The sequence below is a fragment of the Carica papaya genome, chromosome 5 (assembly GCF_054855325.1).
Source record: "Carica papaya isolate Zhongbai chromosome 5, ASM5485532v1, whole genome shotgun sequence".
Taxonomy (NCBI): domain Eukaryota; kingdom Viridiplantae; phylum Streptophyta; class Magnoliopsida; order Brassicales; family Caricaceae; genus Carica; species Carica papaya.
Window position 1 is genome coordinate 42962407 of NC_142313.1, and position 18585 is coordinate 42980991.

Here is an 18585-nt window from a genome sequence, read left to right on the forward strand (position 1 = left end):
ATTCTGTTTGAGACATGTACTGAAGATACATTCTACATTGTAATATATATGCGTGTGTATTAATATGTATGTACATATTTTATATATATAAAATATATAACCAGTGTGTACGTGTGAAATTAGGTACACTGTACTAGTTGTGTGATCTGGTGTAATTGTACGATACGTTGTACTTGACATGTGATCTGGTACAGTTGCGTGAGAAATTTGAGTATCATGTGCTTGCTGTGTCATCTGGTACAGGATGATTCAGAAAGTAATTTGGAAAATATATGATTTTGATGTGCGTGATGATATTGTGTACTGTCTATATGTTTGTATTTAATTATGCATAGAAATTGAGATCTTATGTATGAAATGAGTGAATTAGGAATAAAAGACATTTAGAAAGAGTGTAAAATGTAAGAATCCTAGATACGTATTCGTTTAATCCGAATCGAGGAGGGGAGGGTGCGTGTGTGGATAAAGTTCAGCGGTCACGGTGAACCTGCACATGGATAGAGTTTGAAGTCTAGTCTCGACGTGAATAGATATTTGTGAGTGTTGGTCACTTAGCAAACGTACATGTTGTGTCAATTGTGAAATTTATGTGTATGTGTTATTCATGCGATGAGGTGATCTATGTTGTCTCTCATCAATGACAATATAAACAACATCGCGCGATAAAACCTTATATATGATATTCTGAGTGTATTGTGATATTTCGAGTATGATTGTGATTTGAAAGGAGAATAAGAATAAGGTTATAAGAGTGAGGATTAGAATATGTTTCGTGTAATGATTTATTTTGTTGTGTATTTTGATTGAGATGCTTTGTTTGATATTTTTTTAATTATAAATATTATTTTATTTTATATATTGCACGAACGTATGTACGTAAGTCTCCGTTATAAATTTTTTTTTTCTTACTGAGCTCATGAAGCTCACTCCAATTCACTATCATTCAGGTTAGAGAAGTGAGAAACAAGTCCAAGATTAATAGAAGATGGTGAACAAAACCTTGTTAGTTTTTATTTTATATTTATAAATTAATTTAGATACCTTAATTATGTACAAACAAATAATTATCCATCATAACATATGTATATTAAAGTGTAGTTCGGCTGTATATTTAATATTTATATGTTCTATCAGTTAAAAATATTGTGTTAACGTCCGTACTCACCGACATTGAGATTCAAACTGTTACATGTTATTACTTTATTTTTATATAAATTTAATTTATTAACATAAATGTTAACATAATATCAATAATATATTATATTTTAGTTTTCAAATTTTATAAGAATAAAATAAAAAAATAAAATAAAACCACTAATATATTACGAATATGTTTTTAAATTATATTGCAAACAACTATTTTTATTATTTTTCAAAATAAAGATCAATTACTACATAAAATAAATTTACCCAAGTAAGTACCTAGAATCTTTAATCTTCACTTACTAAGAACTTCCTTGAATATTGTTTAAGAAAATGAATATATATATATATATATATATCTATATATTATCCTCTCTACCCAAAAAAAAAAAAAAAAAACCCTAAAAGATTCTCTGAAAATTAAAAAATGGGTATTTGTCTACTAAATCCATCATGTTCATACCCTTCAACAAAAAAAAAAAAAGTGTAAAAGAGAGAGAAAAGAAGTAGTAGTAAAATGCAAGTTTAAAAGAAGGGTTATGTGTCGATCTTATCTAAAACGTGTCTATGCTGTCCATCAGTTCATGTGCATATATGCTTTCTGCTCCAATATTTCTGGACTACTTTGGCTAACACGACAACTATCATTCAAGATCTCCAAAAATCTTAACCACTAATCTTAATTTAATCTAATTTGTATTATAAAACTCCATGAATGCTCTGCAGCTATCAACCCATCTCTTCTCTTACCTTCTTTCAGAAGATTGGTAAAGCAACCAATAATTTTTTGTTTCTTTGAGTCATTTCCTCATCTTTGCCATGGAATCTAGTCACTGAGGTAATTTTGCCTATGGCATCCCTAGTGGGTGTCTTTTTTTCATATAATATTCTTACTTGAGGTAAGTCTTTATTTCTATTGTATTAAATGTTATACGCAACTTACTATTAATCTCTAATACACTCGTAAAATGAAAATATCTATATCGAGATTCAAAGTTATAAATTTTAGATATTATTACACCAATTAAATTTTACTTTCATTTTCCTTTCTTCAGTGCTAACTAGTTATTAGAACCTTTTCTATCATTTCTTGGTGTCATGTTCTCCAATCTGATAATATGCCAAAACATAAAATATTTAGGATCCTGCCAAGCCCTCTAAAACAAGATTTAACCAAATATTTCTTTTCAGGATTTCCACAATAGAAAACTAGGAGATGGAATATTTAAAAGTTCCATTAGAATATATCAAAGGCACTTCTTTCCATGAATGTATATATAAATATATATACTTTTTTACATATAATTACATCTATGTATCATATGTTTTCAGTGGCAAATCAAATATTAATATCATTAATGACAGTAACCATATAATAATTGATAACAATATAACATCAGTAATATGTACAATGGCTTACTGATTGTTTACTTTACCATCTCTATATATACCAACCTCATATCCAATTATTCTTCCTCACTTCTCATGCACCCAAAACAGCAGATCAAAAACCCAGAAACTTCATTACTTCACTTTCTTCCTGCACAGCATACTACAAGTCAACCCCAAATTTAGGCCAAAACTTTTGGTTCTTAACCAGAAAACTCTTTTCTCCTCTTCTTCCTCTCCTGTAATATTTTACCAATCTGTATAAGCACACATACAACATATACACCTGAAGAGAAGCATTTGCTTTTGGATCTTTATGAAAATGAACTCAAGGAACATGAGCAGGGAATTCTATCAAGTAACATCACAGGTTAAGCAAGGAATTAAAGACCAAGCTCCCAAATCTCTTAATGATTCTGCCAACTGCACCACTTCTCCTTCTTGTGCTACTAACCAAGTGACAAGAATCTCAGGAGCTTTTTATCCAAAAGACTTTGACAAGCCACCCAAAGCTAGATCAAGTGACAACAGGCTTAAACAGCACAATGAGGAATCTCTCAGGACTGTCATGTACTTGAGTTGCTGGGGTCCTAATTGATGCAAAACCCAAGTTCTAATTTTTTTGCACCTTGAAATCTCATGTTGTATTTTCTACGTTTCTTTCAAGCTAAGAGTCCAAGACACAAAGGACCAGCTTAATGTACATATCTATGGAAAATGTATAATAGCCCCCTAACGTATGTTATTGAATGTTCTGTTTATTTTCACCACTAGGAAATGTTTATTAGTATTTCAAAATTCTTTCCAGGAAACCAGTTTATATTAGTCTTCTTGTTTATCTATACCACTTCAGACCCCAGCTAGAATCATTGAATCTGATATGGGTTTGGCCTGAAAAGGCTTGATTTTTCATTTTAGTCAGGTTCTAATCCTAGAGCCTTTGAAATCTGGGATCACCCATCTTAAATCCTTCTTATGCTACCCTAAACTCATCTGGAGAGAGTTAAAGAGCAAAAATGGGGAGAGTTTGCTTGTAGGAGGTAAATCTCCAGTGATCAATGTGAATTCAATCTCAATGTAGAGAAGTTTATGAATCAAAGCTAATCAGAAAAAAGTAAAGAAGAAGAAGGCACCCATTGAGTTTATGAATCAAAATAAATCTCCATGTCTATCCAAGTAACCTCTTAAAAGAATTACCAAAAGGTATATTTTCATAAATTTCAATCAATTCCCAAAATTATGAACTGGGAAAGGATTAAAACATTTAACATCACTATGATCATAAAACACAGTAAACAAAATCATCAGAAACCCCAGAAATTTAGCTATAAAGTTCAGGTGATTTTTCCTGTTCATCTCTATTGTAGTCACCGAAAAAGGATCAGGAGAGAGTAGGTCCCCACCAGATGATGTGTCTGAGAATCTCAACCTTCTCATTTTCCCTGTGCTTGATTTTATTATCAATGGCTACTGCAGTCTTCTTCTCTGCTTGCTGTACTTTACTGTCAGTAACCTGCATCCCCTGATAAGGCTTGCCGGATTCAGCCCGTTCGGCCAGAGGAGTCTTGAATCCGCCCATTGAACGCCGGGAGATCGGGTGCTTCAGGCCTTGAATTCTCTTATATACACCTTGATCGACTAGATTAAACTCATTTTTCTCTGCTAATTTCCATTTGTAGCAGAAGAGAGCTGGGAATTTTAGTGTTCATTTTATGGCGAAGCAACCAACCAGCGGCTGTTCGGCAGAATTTAATCCTTCTGGTTTTAGCAACCTCGAAAACGACGTCGCACATGGTATTTTAATATACAAGGGCTTGTTGTGGGCTTAAATCGATGGGCCTGCTGCTATTTTCCATTTTAGGATTTCGTAAATAAGAAAGAAAAAAAAAAAGAATTATAGTTTAATCATACTTATTTTGATATTATTTTAATTTAAATTATTTATTTTTTATAATTTCGTATTATTTTATATAAAATTATTATGTTACATTATATTCTTTTAATACAATTTTAATTTATTTAATTGTAAGATTTTGAGTGAGTACGAAAACGAATGCTATTTAAAAAAAAATAATTATTATAAAAATAATTTAAAAAATCAAATAAAAGGGTAAAATTTAAAACTGCCTCCAGTTTTCACAAAACCATTTGCACTCGTGTCCTTCTCAACAAGACTCCAAAACGACACTCTAATCTTTTAAAACGACATCCCCCTTCCTCCTTCATTCAATCTCCTCCAGTTGCAGAGCGTTTTAAGCAGACAAGAGAGATAAAAATGAGTTCAGAAAGCAGAGCATGGATTGTGGAGGCCATGAAAGACCAAGATTTTTTCCACTGGAATCATTCCATCAGATCACTCCATCAACTCGCCAGAAAAAAACCCAGTTCCATTTCTCAGACCAACGAGCTCTCTTCTTCTTCTTCTTCTTCTTCTTCTTGTTACTCTGTTTTCACTTCAACCAAACAGAATGAAGATAAGAGCAGAGAATCTGAAGAGTCTCTTCGGAATGTCATGTATTTGAGCTGTTGGGGTCCATATTAGCACACCAGGAAAATGAAAATCTTCCACTACCATGTAATTTTGCAGGGAATACAGCTTGAGAATGTTTGGATGTCTCTTTTTCTTTAATGGGTCTCTCTAAATTGTACATGAACTGTACATAAATCAAATGTAAATAGGTTTTTGATAATCTTTTCTTACTCTTTGTTTTCTGATGGAAATTTTGAGGAAGACAACTCTTTGTTTTCTGATGGGAATTTAAATTGTACACGAACTGTACAGAGAGCAGAGCTCTGAATTACAGGCCTTCTTTATCTCTGTTTCTGGTTTACTGATCAATTTAACAAATGATTTAGGGTATATATTTGAAGGAAAAATTTAAAATTAGTGGGCAAAAAATGAAAGACTATAACTTTTGCTGGATTCACCTGGTTGGTTCATCCAAGAACATTCAATTATTAAAATTTAATTATTATTTAATGAATAATTAGAGGCTAAACCAGGTGTTCTGTTGAAGAGTGGGATTATTATAAAGATAGCACTATAACACCAAAGTAGATTCATCCACCATAGTCCTTCTTGGAAATCTTCCTGCATCTCCTAAAAAAATTCCCCATATCAATTTGAGATCTTCTAAAATGAATATTTTATCTTATGCTCCTTTTTTCTTTAAGTCTACAAGATTTAGTATTTTAGTTGCATATATATACATATATATAAATATTTACTAAAAAGTGACTTTACCCAAAAGTCACTAAAGTCCCTATAAATAAGGAAACCAAGAGGGTTGGATTCATCAACCAAATCTGAGAGGCAGAGAAGTGGAGAAGAGAAAGATGAGTTCAAGAAGCAGAGCATGGACAGGAGCAGGCAGTTGTGGAGCTGTGGAAGCCATGAAAGGCCAAGGATTTTACAGGTGGAATTCAAGCTTTTGGTCTAATTACAAGCTCTCTTCTTCATCATCTGCTGCAATGGTATCAAGTCAAGTTAGGGAAGAGGAGAAAGTCAAGAATTCAGAGGATACCCTTAGGACAGTCATGTACTTGAGTTGCTGGGGTCCAAATTGAATTACCCAATTCATCTGATTGACCTGAAGTTTCTCCATTTTATGGCATGTTTCTCATGAAAAAGGAAATCTGGTGAAGCCAAGGAGAAGCTATAAAGCTTGGAGCTTGATTCTTGTATATTGATTTTATGATGTGAATTGAAAATTCTAACCAGCAAATTAACATTATCAATCTTATTAAAATCATTGCCAGAATTTCTCTCCCTACGGAAATATTTTCTGATTTTTCAGTATTTTTGTTCTATGGTAATGGATGCTATGAGTAGTTTAGGTTTCCCCTTTGAAAACACCTCCATATACACCCTTGAGATGAATAACATTACCATCTTCTTCCTCCTTTTTCCAAAAAAGAAAATGTTAAAAATTGATTGTGATTGATGTGTATTTTGTTGAATATTAAGTCTTATATATATACAGGTTTTGTAGGACAAAAAAGAAAATATATAATTAATTACAGAGGGTGTAATTTACTCTTATATTCTGATTTTTTGCTTTAAACCCTGATTTACTTTCTTTTTAATAACTTGCTTTACTTCTCTCTTTAACAGAAAAAATTCCCACTTTGAAAAAACCTCCATGAACATCCCTTGAGATGAATAAAGTTACTATCTTCTTCCTCTTTTTTCTTCAAACAAAAATCCCTAAAGAAATATCAGTGGAGATGTTGTGGGTTTAGCCGATTTTTCATGTCTAGCTTCATGGAATGTAATAATGAATTATGGGTGGAGCATATCATGACAAAAAAAGGCTCACTCAGCAAGAAACTATGGGTTTTTACAAAGAAAAACAGGGTGCAGAGCAGTAGCAATCAAAGTGATAGGTGTACATATATATGTACATATGTTTTGTCATGATGCATAATATAAGCTGGTCCCAGAGAGGAAGAAGACAGAGAAGAATGGTCAATAACTTATCCACTCCTCGTTTTCCAAATATGTCCATTGAGGCCACTCAAAATATAATCAGCAAAGAGATATCTAATACCTTTGGAAGAAACAGAGATGGATTCAACAAGAGCTTGGATTTTAGCTGCTGGGATTGGAGCTATGGAGGCAATAAAGCACCAGGGTCAGAGCTTTTCTGGGTCCGTGCAGAATCAGGCTAAAAATTACAAGGTGAGTGCAGTTTCTCAAGCAAAGAAGAAGGAGAAGAAGCTGCCTTCCTCTGCCATCGTTTCAACCATACTCACACAAGATAAACCCCATCAGATCAGTCACTGATCCGCTCAGCAGGCAATTCTACTAATAAGTTTACTTTATCCATGTATATATATGTATGCGTGTATCTGTGTGAATGTCGGTATGATGATAAAATAATGGTGGGTGTATTGGGTTTTCGCCATTCTCCATTATCTCTCTTCTTCTATTTCTTTTCAATTGAGAGTTGGAGAATTAAAGGCTGCAACTTTGGATTCAAGAGAGTATATAGTTGGTAGAATTGTTAATCATATGCCAAAATTCAAGTTTCTAATTTTGCTGAAAACTTTAACCTTGCAAATCTGTAACTAGAGACACTAAAAACCTTGCATAGCCTATTACAAGTTTAAGAGTTTTAGGAATTGCATATAATAATTTTCATGTATTAGATAAAAAGAACAAAACACCAAAGGGGATGAAGCATATGGGAATTGACAATAAACTATAAATTTTGTAGGATTTATTTAAATATTTACATTTAATTTGTGTTAACCTATATATATATATATATGTATTTGAAATAAAGACTGTAACTTTCCTGAAAATCAACACAAATTTCACCTTTGTACACATAAAACTTGTCTTAGTTGTCAAGTTGTTGGGAATATGTAAAAATTCTTTATATATATATATATATATAAAACATGTATTTCAGTAAATCTAACATATGGTTTGTGTATAATGTGTTATATAGTTGTCTGACTTGTTAATAATTATTTTGTATTTAAAAGGAGCTGAATGAATGCTGAAAATCAGATCAGTTTTTTTCCAACTTCTCATTCATTCTTTCTTGTATTTTGCTCTCCATTTTTCTTAACTTTTCGCTCAATCTTTTGACAAACCTCAACGATCTGATTAAGAGCCGATACTACTCAAACTATTAAATTGAAACTCGAGACTAATATATATTTACCATTTAATAAATAATATATAAACTTACTCAAATAAAAAATAGTACTTATGATGAGTTTTTTATTTGTCCAAAATCGGATCCGAACACGATAAATTTGAGTCAAACTGAATAGAAAAATTAAATATTTTTCGTTCAATCAGGTCCGATTCGAATTAAAAAGATACATTTATAATCCGTTTCACATTGTTAATATTTAAAAAACAAAAGGCAAAACGGTAGCAACTTTTTTCCGCAGAGAAAGCTACAAGGCAACAAAAATGGCCGCTGGTAATCCTCAACAAAGGTCCTTAAACCCTCGGTATCACCCAAAACCACGGCCTACACTCTATATATATGTGTGTATATCACACCATCCTATCAAACCCACAACTTTTGCTTTCCTCATCACCCTCATCTCTCTCTCTCTCTCTATATATATATATATATATATATGTTCCCATAAACACACTTCAGATTCATTTTGGTGTTCTATTCTACATATCTATATCTATCTCTATATTTGTATATATAACCTTAATCTGACAATATCTAGTTCATTCCCTTTATATATATATAGAGGGAGGAATTACGTTAGAAGGTAGAAATGAGTTGGAAGAGCAAAGCTTGGGCATTTGCAGGATCTATTAAGGCTGTTGAAGTTTCAAAAGATGAGAAGAAATTTTGTGCTTCTCCAATCAATCTCCATCGTCACCATCTCTCTGCTAAGATCAACTCTGCAGATAACTCTCCACCATCTTCTTCTTCTTCTTCTTCTAATAAGTCAAGAGGGAATTATGCCAAGAAGCAGTACTCTGAAGAATCACTTAGAATTATTATGTTCTTGAGTTGTTGGGGACCAAACTAAACTGATCTCACTCATCATATATCTACATATACATATGTACATTTAGTGTCAAGGAGAAATAGTATAACGGCTACAAAAATGTGCAGCATACATAACTATGATATATACATATATAATATTTCTTTACTAGATGTGCATTGAGATCAAAAGAGGTTACTTTGCATGCACTTGTAATGTCACTCTCTACTTTTATAATTTATCCTTCTTCTTGCTTAAAGAAATTTTCCCATTAATCAAACACTTCATAAAATACTCGCATGCTTTGTATCATAATATATATATATATATATATATGGTGGCAAGTTTAAGCCATCTATAAACCTAACTTATTAGATTTTGTTAGATTTTATTACCCTTTTGGTATATTTTATTTTTGTTTAAGTTAGATTTTTAATCTCTTATTGTTAATTAAAAAAATTTAATTATTATAAAATACTTTTTTATTTAAAAATATAATAAATTCGCTGAAACTTATTTTAAATTGTTCAACATAACATTATCAATATACTAATGAAATAAATTTTTGATCCAACAAAATCAAGTATTACGTATCAATAGTTATAAACTGTTAATATACTCATAAAGTAATGAACTTTATATTTTCAATGAGATTTAAACTTTAACATTCAAATATAATATAAAAATAATTTTAACCACTAGATGATGATCGTATTAGTGATATTATTTTTAATTAATTAGGTTAAAAGTGAATGATAATTAAATATAAATTAATTGGGATATGATGTTGAAGGAGAATGAGAGTAAGTGGGGGTCATGTTTGAGTAGCTTAAGAAGATTTGAGAAAGTGACTTTAAGCAAAAGCTGTGTGATATTATTCCTTTTGCAATTTGTCATATTAATATGCCATAAACATCATTTGATTAATTAGGGGAATCTAACTGTAATCAAGAACTTGTTCTATCATCATATCATGTACCCACCATTATTGCTAACCCACAAAAAAAAAAAAATCAAATACAGAAAATTAACCATAGTTCAATCCAGATGGTGAGTTCTTTTTTCCCTAATTAAATTTGTAACACCCAAATTACTTTTTTTTTTTATATTATTTTTATTTTTGTATTTAAATTTTAGTTTAATTTTTTATATATTTAATTTATAAGATTTTAATTCAATTTAATTTAATTTAATAAAAATAATAATGATAAAATATGGTAAAATTATTTTTTGGATTTAATTGAAATTGATTTTGGGAAAAATGGGTGAAAATTTAGATTATGTGGATGTTTTTGAAAAGAAAATTGAAAACCGGGAGTCAAAACGCAATTTGAAAAAGTTGTGCCACGTCAACTGCCCGTTCAGCAGCCCCGGCCAACCAGAACACGCCGCATGATAAGGAAACGCTGACACGGGACGAGCCACGTGGGCGATCCGCATGCGCGCGATCGGACAGCCCAGATTTAATCTCAAATAAATCGCGGTCGGACGGTCCAGATTTAATCTTGATGGACGGTTGAGATTAAAAGGCGAATGGTATAAATAACCCCACCCACACCCGACCACAAAACCCTAGCCGCCAGTGCCTCGTCGGAGAAGAAGAACCAGACGCCGGAGGAGCCGGCCGCCGCCGCCCGCCGCCGCACCGGAGAATTTTTCGACCGCCAATCAAGGTAAATTTTCTCCCTCTGACTCGTTTTTCGATGCTGAATCCGCCTATGGCCAAACCAGAGCTAAACCACTAGCCAATCGGCTGGAAAAATTCGCCGAAGTCCAGCGGTGCCGCTGCGGCTTCTCTCTGTTTTTGCCTCCGATGAGGCCTTTCCTGGTCTCCGTTCGATGCAATTTTTATACCACTGTGATCACCGTTCTTTTCTCTACAAGTTGACCGGAGCAAAACATCAAAACGCGACTCACGCTGGAGAAGCCGCCGCACCCAAGAGCACTGCTGCCGGTAAGTCTCAGTTTTTCGTATTTTTTTGCCCACCGAGGGCCCTAGGGTTGTTTTATCGCAGGGACCAATGCAAGTTTGGCCGAATTCAGCCGAAAACGGCCAACCCGAGGCGGATCACCGCTGTAGGCGGCGACGCCGTCACCGAAGCACGGCGGAGCCACCGTGCTAGAATTCTGATATTGGCCGAAATGGGCCCTAGGTCTGATTTGGGACTTTTTGGGACACGTGCAGGTACCGGCAATGCGTTTAAGTTTTCCAGAAAAAAAAATTCAGAGAAATTAAGGACAGCCTGTAGGTGCACTGTAGAGCCGATTTCAGACCCCGAAACAAGTAAGGACTTATCACCATATTTCCTATCACGACATTAAAGTTTAAGAAATAATTAAACGGTATTTTGTGATTTTATAGATATGTATAATTGATTGAGGTTGCCAATGGAGCCCGAATCTAACACATTGTTGGTCAATTGTTGTTTGATCTATTTTTCAGTATTAAATGCAGTATGATATTTGATGTAATTATTTTATGGTCTCGTATGCATGAATCATGGTCTCTTTTATTATGGTTTGTATTATGATGAACCCGATACTGTGTTGTCTTGTTTGATGTTAATTACTGGTTTATATGTTTGTGTATGATTGGATGATTGAGACCAAAGAAAAGGGCAGAAAGGTTATGTGAATTGATAAGTGGATAATGTAGACAGTCTGACTAGATATCCTAGGAGATGGTGGACGGACCGGGTCTGTAGGGAACTCTACCGGGAACGTGGTCTTTCATATCGAACAGGATATGGAGACCTTATGTGTTTTTGCGCTCATACCGGACGGGGTATCGGGACGACCCGTTTCACCCTCATACTGGACGGGGTATTGAGGTTTATGGTTTTGGTGTCCATACCGGACGGGATATAGGGATGGCCCTGGAATCAGATTATTAATGTTAATGGTTCACGTATAGCGGAAACCCCTATAGATATTAGTATACTGGTAAAAGAGGAAATTTATCGTCTAATTATTGAAGTGAAAAAGTAGGACATGTGTTCTATTACAAAGTGTATATGATTTTATGATAATTATCATGTTATTGTTTTCATAGGTTATTTTCATGAATCTCACCGAAGTAAGTGGACAGTAAAGGTTTTTATGTTAATAAATGAGTTTGTTATAAATTATGCTCCATTGGTCGTTTTTGTTTTCTACCGACTTTTACGTCTGTGGCAGTGAGATAATGTGATTTCTTTACTGGGCTAGTATAGCTCATTCCTTACTTAACCATTTTAGATCAGGAAGACATAGTTCCCGAGCCCGTTCTGCAGGAAGATGGCGAGTTAGACGCCTAAGAAATTTATAGCTCTACTTATAGTTTTTATTTCGATTATCTCTTTTAATTAGCATATTTTTTTATGTTTTGAGTACGTTTTTTATTATGGTGTAAGGGATGTTAATCAAAATTTTTATTATACTTCCGCATTTAAGATTTTTAATACATACATCTTCATTTAAATTCCGGGGCTGTTACAAAATTTGTATCTTATAATGTAAAAAAACAGATCTTTTGAGTTTTTAAAGGTTGGATTTGGATTTGTAGTTTCATAATTTAACTAATTTTATGTTTGATTTGAATTTGTATAGTTGCTTATTTAAAAAGTAAAAAGCAAAAATAAAAACTCAATATTTACCGTAGAGAGATCAGTCAACTGGATGATATAAAGTTTCGTACTTTTCTTTTACTGGAGCAACTGCAATTGTAAAGCCCCGGGAATCTGTATGAGACCCAGAAATGAAATACAGGAAAGTTTCACAATTTTCAGATCTAATAAAACAAAAGTACTTTCTTTAATCTTCCTCCTCGTCAAATCCAAAGTTTTAACCAACACAAACTACCTCTCGAATTCTACACTACCCATCACAACATATACGTACACCTCTCCCCCATTTGCTAAAACTCGGACTTTCTTCTTTTTCATACGAAGTTTTATCCAAATAGTTATTTGGGTACTTCCATAATGATTGTTGATAAAGAGAAATCTGAGGGTGAAAAGAAGGTTTGGAGTTTGTGTAAAATGCCGTTTTGGCAAACACCCAGCGGTTCTTCTTCTTCGTCCTCATCTTCTACTTCATTGTCTGCTGTGAATCACAACAGTGTTTATCAGCAGAGCCACACTCTTCAGCCTGTTGAGAAATCTAATGTTGGTTCCTCCATCGCTGTTTCTTCTATGGCAAAGTCTCTGCTTCCTACTAGAAGAAGGCTCCGGCTTGATCCACCCAACAAGCTGTACTTTCCTTGTACGTGCCTACTCCTTTTTTTCCTTTACTCGGCTTCTTAGATTGTGGGTTTCGCTATTTGTTCGTCATTTGGACTTGGGTTAGCTGTGCTGATTTATATTTCGATCTGGGTAAAGATTTCTGTATCTTGATTCGTCGGTTTTACTTTCGGTTTAATTGGTTAATGATTTAATGGGGTGTGTTTGCTGCTGGGAATCTGGGAAATTCACATTGCTTCGTATATATCAGTTTTTGTTCTTTTGATTTGTTTGATTGAAAGATATTAACTACTAGATTTTGGGGGATTTTACATCATTGCTTTATTCAACCGGGATTGTTGGGAATTTGCTTTCTCCAAATGTTCAGTTGGGTTTAAGAGTGGTTTTAAGAGGCTGGCTGATACATCGCAGAATTCAGATCCTTTGTCGGCAACCAAGATTAGCATATTATGGTTTCTTTGTTGCTTTGGTGATCGCTAAAGTGTGGTATGAGAAATTATTTTGTGTTGAGGACAAAGTGATAGTTAAGGATGTCTAAATTAAATGCTTTTACCCCATTGGTTTTAAGAGGCTGGCTGATATATTTTAATGGTGTATCTATTTGTTAATTGGCCTAAGTTTGAGTGCTTGTACTCTGCTTCTATGTTTGATCAGTGCCTAATGCCTATATGATGTTGCTGTTTTGAAGATGAACCTGGTAAACAGGTCAGAAGTGCAGTTGAGATTAAAAACACCAGCAAGTCTCCTGTAGCTTTCAAGGTGTGGAAGCTGTAAATGTTTCCAGTGTTTGATGTCGATGTTTGATTTGTGTTCTGCATCTGTTTCTTCCTGTTTTGCCACTGTCAATGTTCATTTTACATGGGAGTATGTTGTTGGTTCATCCTCATTTGACCATCTAATTGATGATTTGTTTGTTATTGACAGTTCCAAACAACGGCACCAAAGAGTTGTTATATGCGCCCTCCAGGTGGTATACTTGCTCCTGGTGAAAGTCTTATTGCAACTGGTAATTTGTCTGCCTCACACTTGCTTTTTTTTTTTCTTTCTGGCTCCCTATACACACCCAAGTCTCCACTTTCTCTTTTAATTTCACATTCATGAACGACAACATGCCGTTATCATTACGGTTTTATGAACTCCTTGTTTGATTTCTTGCCTTGCAGTGTTCAAGTTTGTGGAACCTCCAGAGAACAATGAGAAACCAGTAGACCAGAAGAGCAAGGTTAAATTCAAGATCATGAGCTTAAAAGTGAAAGGAGAAATGGACTATGTTCCAGAACTGGTATAGTTTGAAGTCCCCTTCATTTGTCACTGACAATTGAATATAGCATGTTATTATTCTATTTAACATCGTTTTTTAATTATCTTCCTAAAGGTCACCAGGTGACTAAAATTAAGTTTCGATTTCTGAAATTGACAGTAATAAAGCATACTGCATTCTTTTAGTTTTTACAATATATGAGGGGCATATACCTCTTCTTTCACCCGAACTGAGGGACTAGGTAAAAAATCAACCAAGAAGCCTCCAACAAAATCCCGCATTTTAATATGATCCTAACACAAAATAAGGAGAGAAGAGCAGAAGTTCTTTTGTTCATTGATCCAATGATCCGGAGCATCGTTTCTTTTTCTTTTCGAGGAATCAAGTGGATCTCTTTGTAAGACTGCTTTACCTATGATGAGATGGATATTGACTAAAAGAAGAAGTGGATTTGTTTAGAGTTTGTAGGCTGGGTAAATCCGTCATCTTTAGTTCTCGTTAGCGAAACAGAGAGAGAGTATGATGTAGTAGAGTTATCTAGTTATGTAGGTTTATGGCTTCCTCAGACTAATGTCTTCATTTGGCATCTCAGCCTTGGATCAAGTTTCATTTGTTCTTAGTACTGTTCTATTTGATCTAATGGTCGGGATTTCAGTAATCTCCGACGAAAAGTTGATCCATTAGATTTATAGTTCCAATAGTGCTATAACAATAAGCAAATCATTACCATATACCTCTAGGATTAAATGTTTCTAGAGTTCAGATACCAGAAAATTTCATTCTAAACATGATGGGATGGAGGAAAAGCAGTTCTGTACCTGGCTCCAACCATTTTGGCACCAAGGCTTAAGTTTACTGTGAAGTTTTTGTTTTGAATTCTGGTTGTTTGCTTAATATTGTAACAAACTGGCATACTGCAACCAACTCTGCATTGGACGTGATTTCATGAACATCCAATTAAAGAGACCTTTTTTTCTTTTTTAAGTTGCAAAATATTCAAGCTTGGACATTTAAAAAGAATACCAGTAAAATGGATTCAATTTTTACTCAAAACAAAAACATTCTCACATGAATTTAACTTGTGCGGCTCATTTCCATTTCTGGTAAGAACATGAAATTTATTTTCTTGCTATTGAATAGTTTCCATTACGCCTATAAAATGCTGAAAAGATATGTATATCACAATCTTCACTAGTTTGATGAGCAAAAAGATCAGACAGCAGTGGAGCAGATTTTGCGGGTTGTTTTCCTTGACGCAGAACGTCCTAACCCTGTAAGTAGAATCAACTATTGCTAAAATGATGTTTCCTCGCAATCTCAGATCGCGAATTCTGTCATACTGTTGCCATTTCATCATTTAGAAATCTTTCAAAGAATGAATTTTTTTTTTTTTTTCTCTTTTTTTCCGGATTTGTTTCTCTTAAGGCACTAGAAAAACTCAAGCGACAATTAGCTGAGGCTGAAGCTTTACTTGAGGAGCGGAAGAGGCCTGCAGAGGACGCAGGACCCCGCATAGTTGGAGAAGGACTAGTTATAGATGAATGGGTGAGATATGTTTTCCCTTTCTTCTTTGCTTTTCATGATCATATCAACTTCTCCTTAATAGATTCTCTGACATTGTATTTTTTTTTTTTTTTCCGGGTCCTAGAAAGAACGAAGAGAAAGGTATCTAGCAAAACAGCAAGTGGAAGGGGTTGATTCTGTTTAAACTCTTCGTTTCCCTTGGCTGCCAATACTTGGGAAGCTTTTCCCTCGGGAGGAGATTGAAGCAATGTGTTTTGTGAATTTCATTTGGTTTCAGACACTTTGATGATTCATGGTTTCTTTGTCATTACTTGTAGATATAAAAAGGATTTTTGATTTACTTCTGGAAGTTTTGCTCATTCTGGATCCATTTCTGTACTGCATTTGATCTGGGATTTCCTTAAATTTATGAAACGGATTATGTTTTAGTGTTTGAGATCTGAAAAGCAAACAGTGATTAGCAGCAAGGGTGCTCCTGCATGAATGATAAGTGATTACTCACTTAATCTTGGTGGCATTAATTAATTAAAAAAACTAATCATAGAGTTAAAACGAAAAGCAAAAGAATAATCAAATCCAACCAAGAACTTCGTTACATTAATATAATAACGATATTATCAGATAATCGAACTTTATTACATGTTTGATAGGTTGAGATTGTTTTATAATCTTGGTGGATTTTGTTGGGTACGATTAGTTTATTGCTAATCCTCTATTAAGACTTATAAATTATGAAATAAATTATAATAAATAAAAATTTACCTTTTATCTTTTTTGTTTTAAGAATATTAAAAAAAAAAAAAAAAGTGGGGCCCAGAAGCCACGTGCGCAATCGAACAATATCACGTGATGCCCACACCTTCCTCTGCCTCACTCCCCGACTCAGTTCCAATACATCCTCATCATCTCGCAACGTGTCTATCCCACCACGGTCGTGGATTTATTTCTACTGAATTTACAAAATTACCCCCCCAAAAAAAAACAAAAACAAAAAGATCAAACCCGACAAATTACGAAAAGGCGACAAAGGATGGGAGTGGGGCCCGCGATGAAAGCGACACGCGGCTGCGGGACCCGCTTGGGTGTTTTTGATTGGTTGGTTTTTTTTTTTTTTTAAATATTTTTAATAAAACAGCGATGAGTCATTGTGGGTGTCCAAGGATAAGCCCGCCACCTGTTCCCCGACCTTTCACGTGCATGTTACCTCGATATTCTCATCTCTTTAATTTATCGTCTTTTATATTTTTGTAAATGGTTCTCGAAATAACGTGAAACGAGTACTCATCTGGTGGAATGAGAAAATCATGAAGTAGATTTTTTTTAACTTTTTGGTAAATAATAAAAAATAATGGGGCCAATCAGCAATTAATGTATTCACAAAACGACAAAACTTCGACCACCACTCTTATCCTCCTAGTAGAACCACTTTCCTCTTTTTAATTACTGGATTTCCAATTTTACCCTTCCCTTCTATAAATACCCCCCCTTTTCCCTTCTCCCCTCAGCAAGAACCGGAATAGGAAACTAGCGAGTCCTCATCGGGTAAACGAAGAATCGGGAGAAGCATCTGAAACTGTACGAGAGTTGAAAAATGAGTTACCTGAATCGGTTGTGTATGGCGACGAGTGTAGCAGTGGTGCAAGGCCACACGGACCAGGGGATTCAATGGAAATCCTTGGCGAACTCTCTGAACCGCTCGAATAGAGGACTTCTGTCGGGTATCCGGCCGCTATCCGGTTCAGATGTTACGGGATTCGTTGGGAATCACGATGCCGGGGAAGAGAGGAGGAGGCAGATCGCCGGCGACGAGTCTCTCCGGCAAGTGATGTACTTCAACTGCTGGGGCCAGGGTTAAGAAGGAGAGAGAGGTGGAGAAGAGACCGGAAGTTTTGACACGGAGGCGTCACCGACCGATGAGAAGGGAACGGAGGAAGTGTAAAATTAGAGGAAGAGAAGAGAGGATTGTGAATAACTGTACATAAAAAGAACGAACAAGGGACTCTTTACCTTCTACTTGTGAATTGCTGATTGTGAAATCGATTAACATAAATGAATTTGAGGAATTTCGTGTTGTTTTACTCTCTTCTGTTTACAGTGTTTTAATCTAGTGAAGTAGACGATGTTGAATTTGATGAAATGCTCGGTTGTAGCAGATCAGCCATGGATGATTTTCTCTATCTGCTTCCAGAGAACTCTACATGAATCTGAGAAAAGATAAAATAATCAGATCTAGGAATAAATATCTTTAAAGTAATATGAACCAGAGAGTCTTTGCCTTGACTAAAGTGCGTCTTAGAAAGCAATAATTATTGAATATTTTTTTAAAGAAAAATTACCAGTACATTCTAGAGCTCTAAGCCACTAGATATTAAAATAACACTTCCACTTGCTGGATAAACTATTAATATACTTCTGCAACTATATATTTACTATATTATATTTCAGTCCATAACTCTTTTTTTTTTTTTGTTCTTCCAGAATTTGATTCATGAACTTGCGAAATTGATGTGAAAATTTTTATATATTTTAAATCTATTTTTATATAATATAATTTTTTAATTAATAATTGTT

General features: G+C 34.4%; 3 protein-coding genes and 1 long non-coding RNA gene across 4 annotated transcripts; 3 read left to right on the plus strand and 1 right to left on the minus strand.

The window, feature by feature from the left end:
• The first annotated feature begins 4666 nt into the window (after positions 1-4666).
• Positions 4667-5351, plus strand: LOC148266125 (uncharacterized). Its single transcript, XM_088221181.1, has one exon. The coding sequence runs from the start codon at positions 4808-4810 to the stop codon at positions 5072-5074; it is 267 nt and encodes an 88-aa protein (XP_088077307.1). The 5' UTR covers positions 4667-4807; the 3' UTR covers positions 5075-5351.
• Positions 5352-5596: 245 nt separating this feature from the next.
• On the plus strand, positions 5597-7568 carry LOC110816909 (uncharacterized). Its single transcript, XM_088221182.1, has one exon. The coding sequence runs from the start codon at positions 5869-5871 to the stop codon at positions 6097-6099; it is 231 nt and encodes a 76-aa protein (XP_088077308.1). The 5' UTR covers positions 5597-5868; the 3' UTR covers positions 6100-7568.
• Positions 7569-12693: 5125 nt separating this feature from the next.
• Positions 12694-16450, plus strand: LOC110816954 (vesicle-associated protein 4-1-like). Its single transcript, XM_022045336.2, has 7 exons — positions 12694-13251; positions 13918-13988; positions 14154-14235; positions 14393-14511; positions 15686-15763; positions 15916-16035; positions 16139-16450. The coding sequence occupies exons 1-7, from the start codon at positions 12972-12974 to the stop codon at positions 16196-16198; spliced, it is 810 nt and encodes a 269-aa protein (XP_021901028.1). The 5' UTR covers positions 12694-12971; the 3' UTR covers positions 16199-16450.
• Positions 16451-17303: 853 nt separating this feature from the next.
• LOC148266126 (uncharacterized) lies at positions 17304-18406 on the minus strand. The gene is made up of 2 exons (XR_015819494.1): positions 18351-18406; positions 17304-18218 (listed from the first exon to the last, which is right to left on the minus strand). It is a non-coding gene; the product is annotated as an uncharacterized LOC148266126 (long non-coding RNA).
• Between the last annotated feature and the right edge of the window lie 179 nt (positions 18407-18585).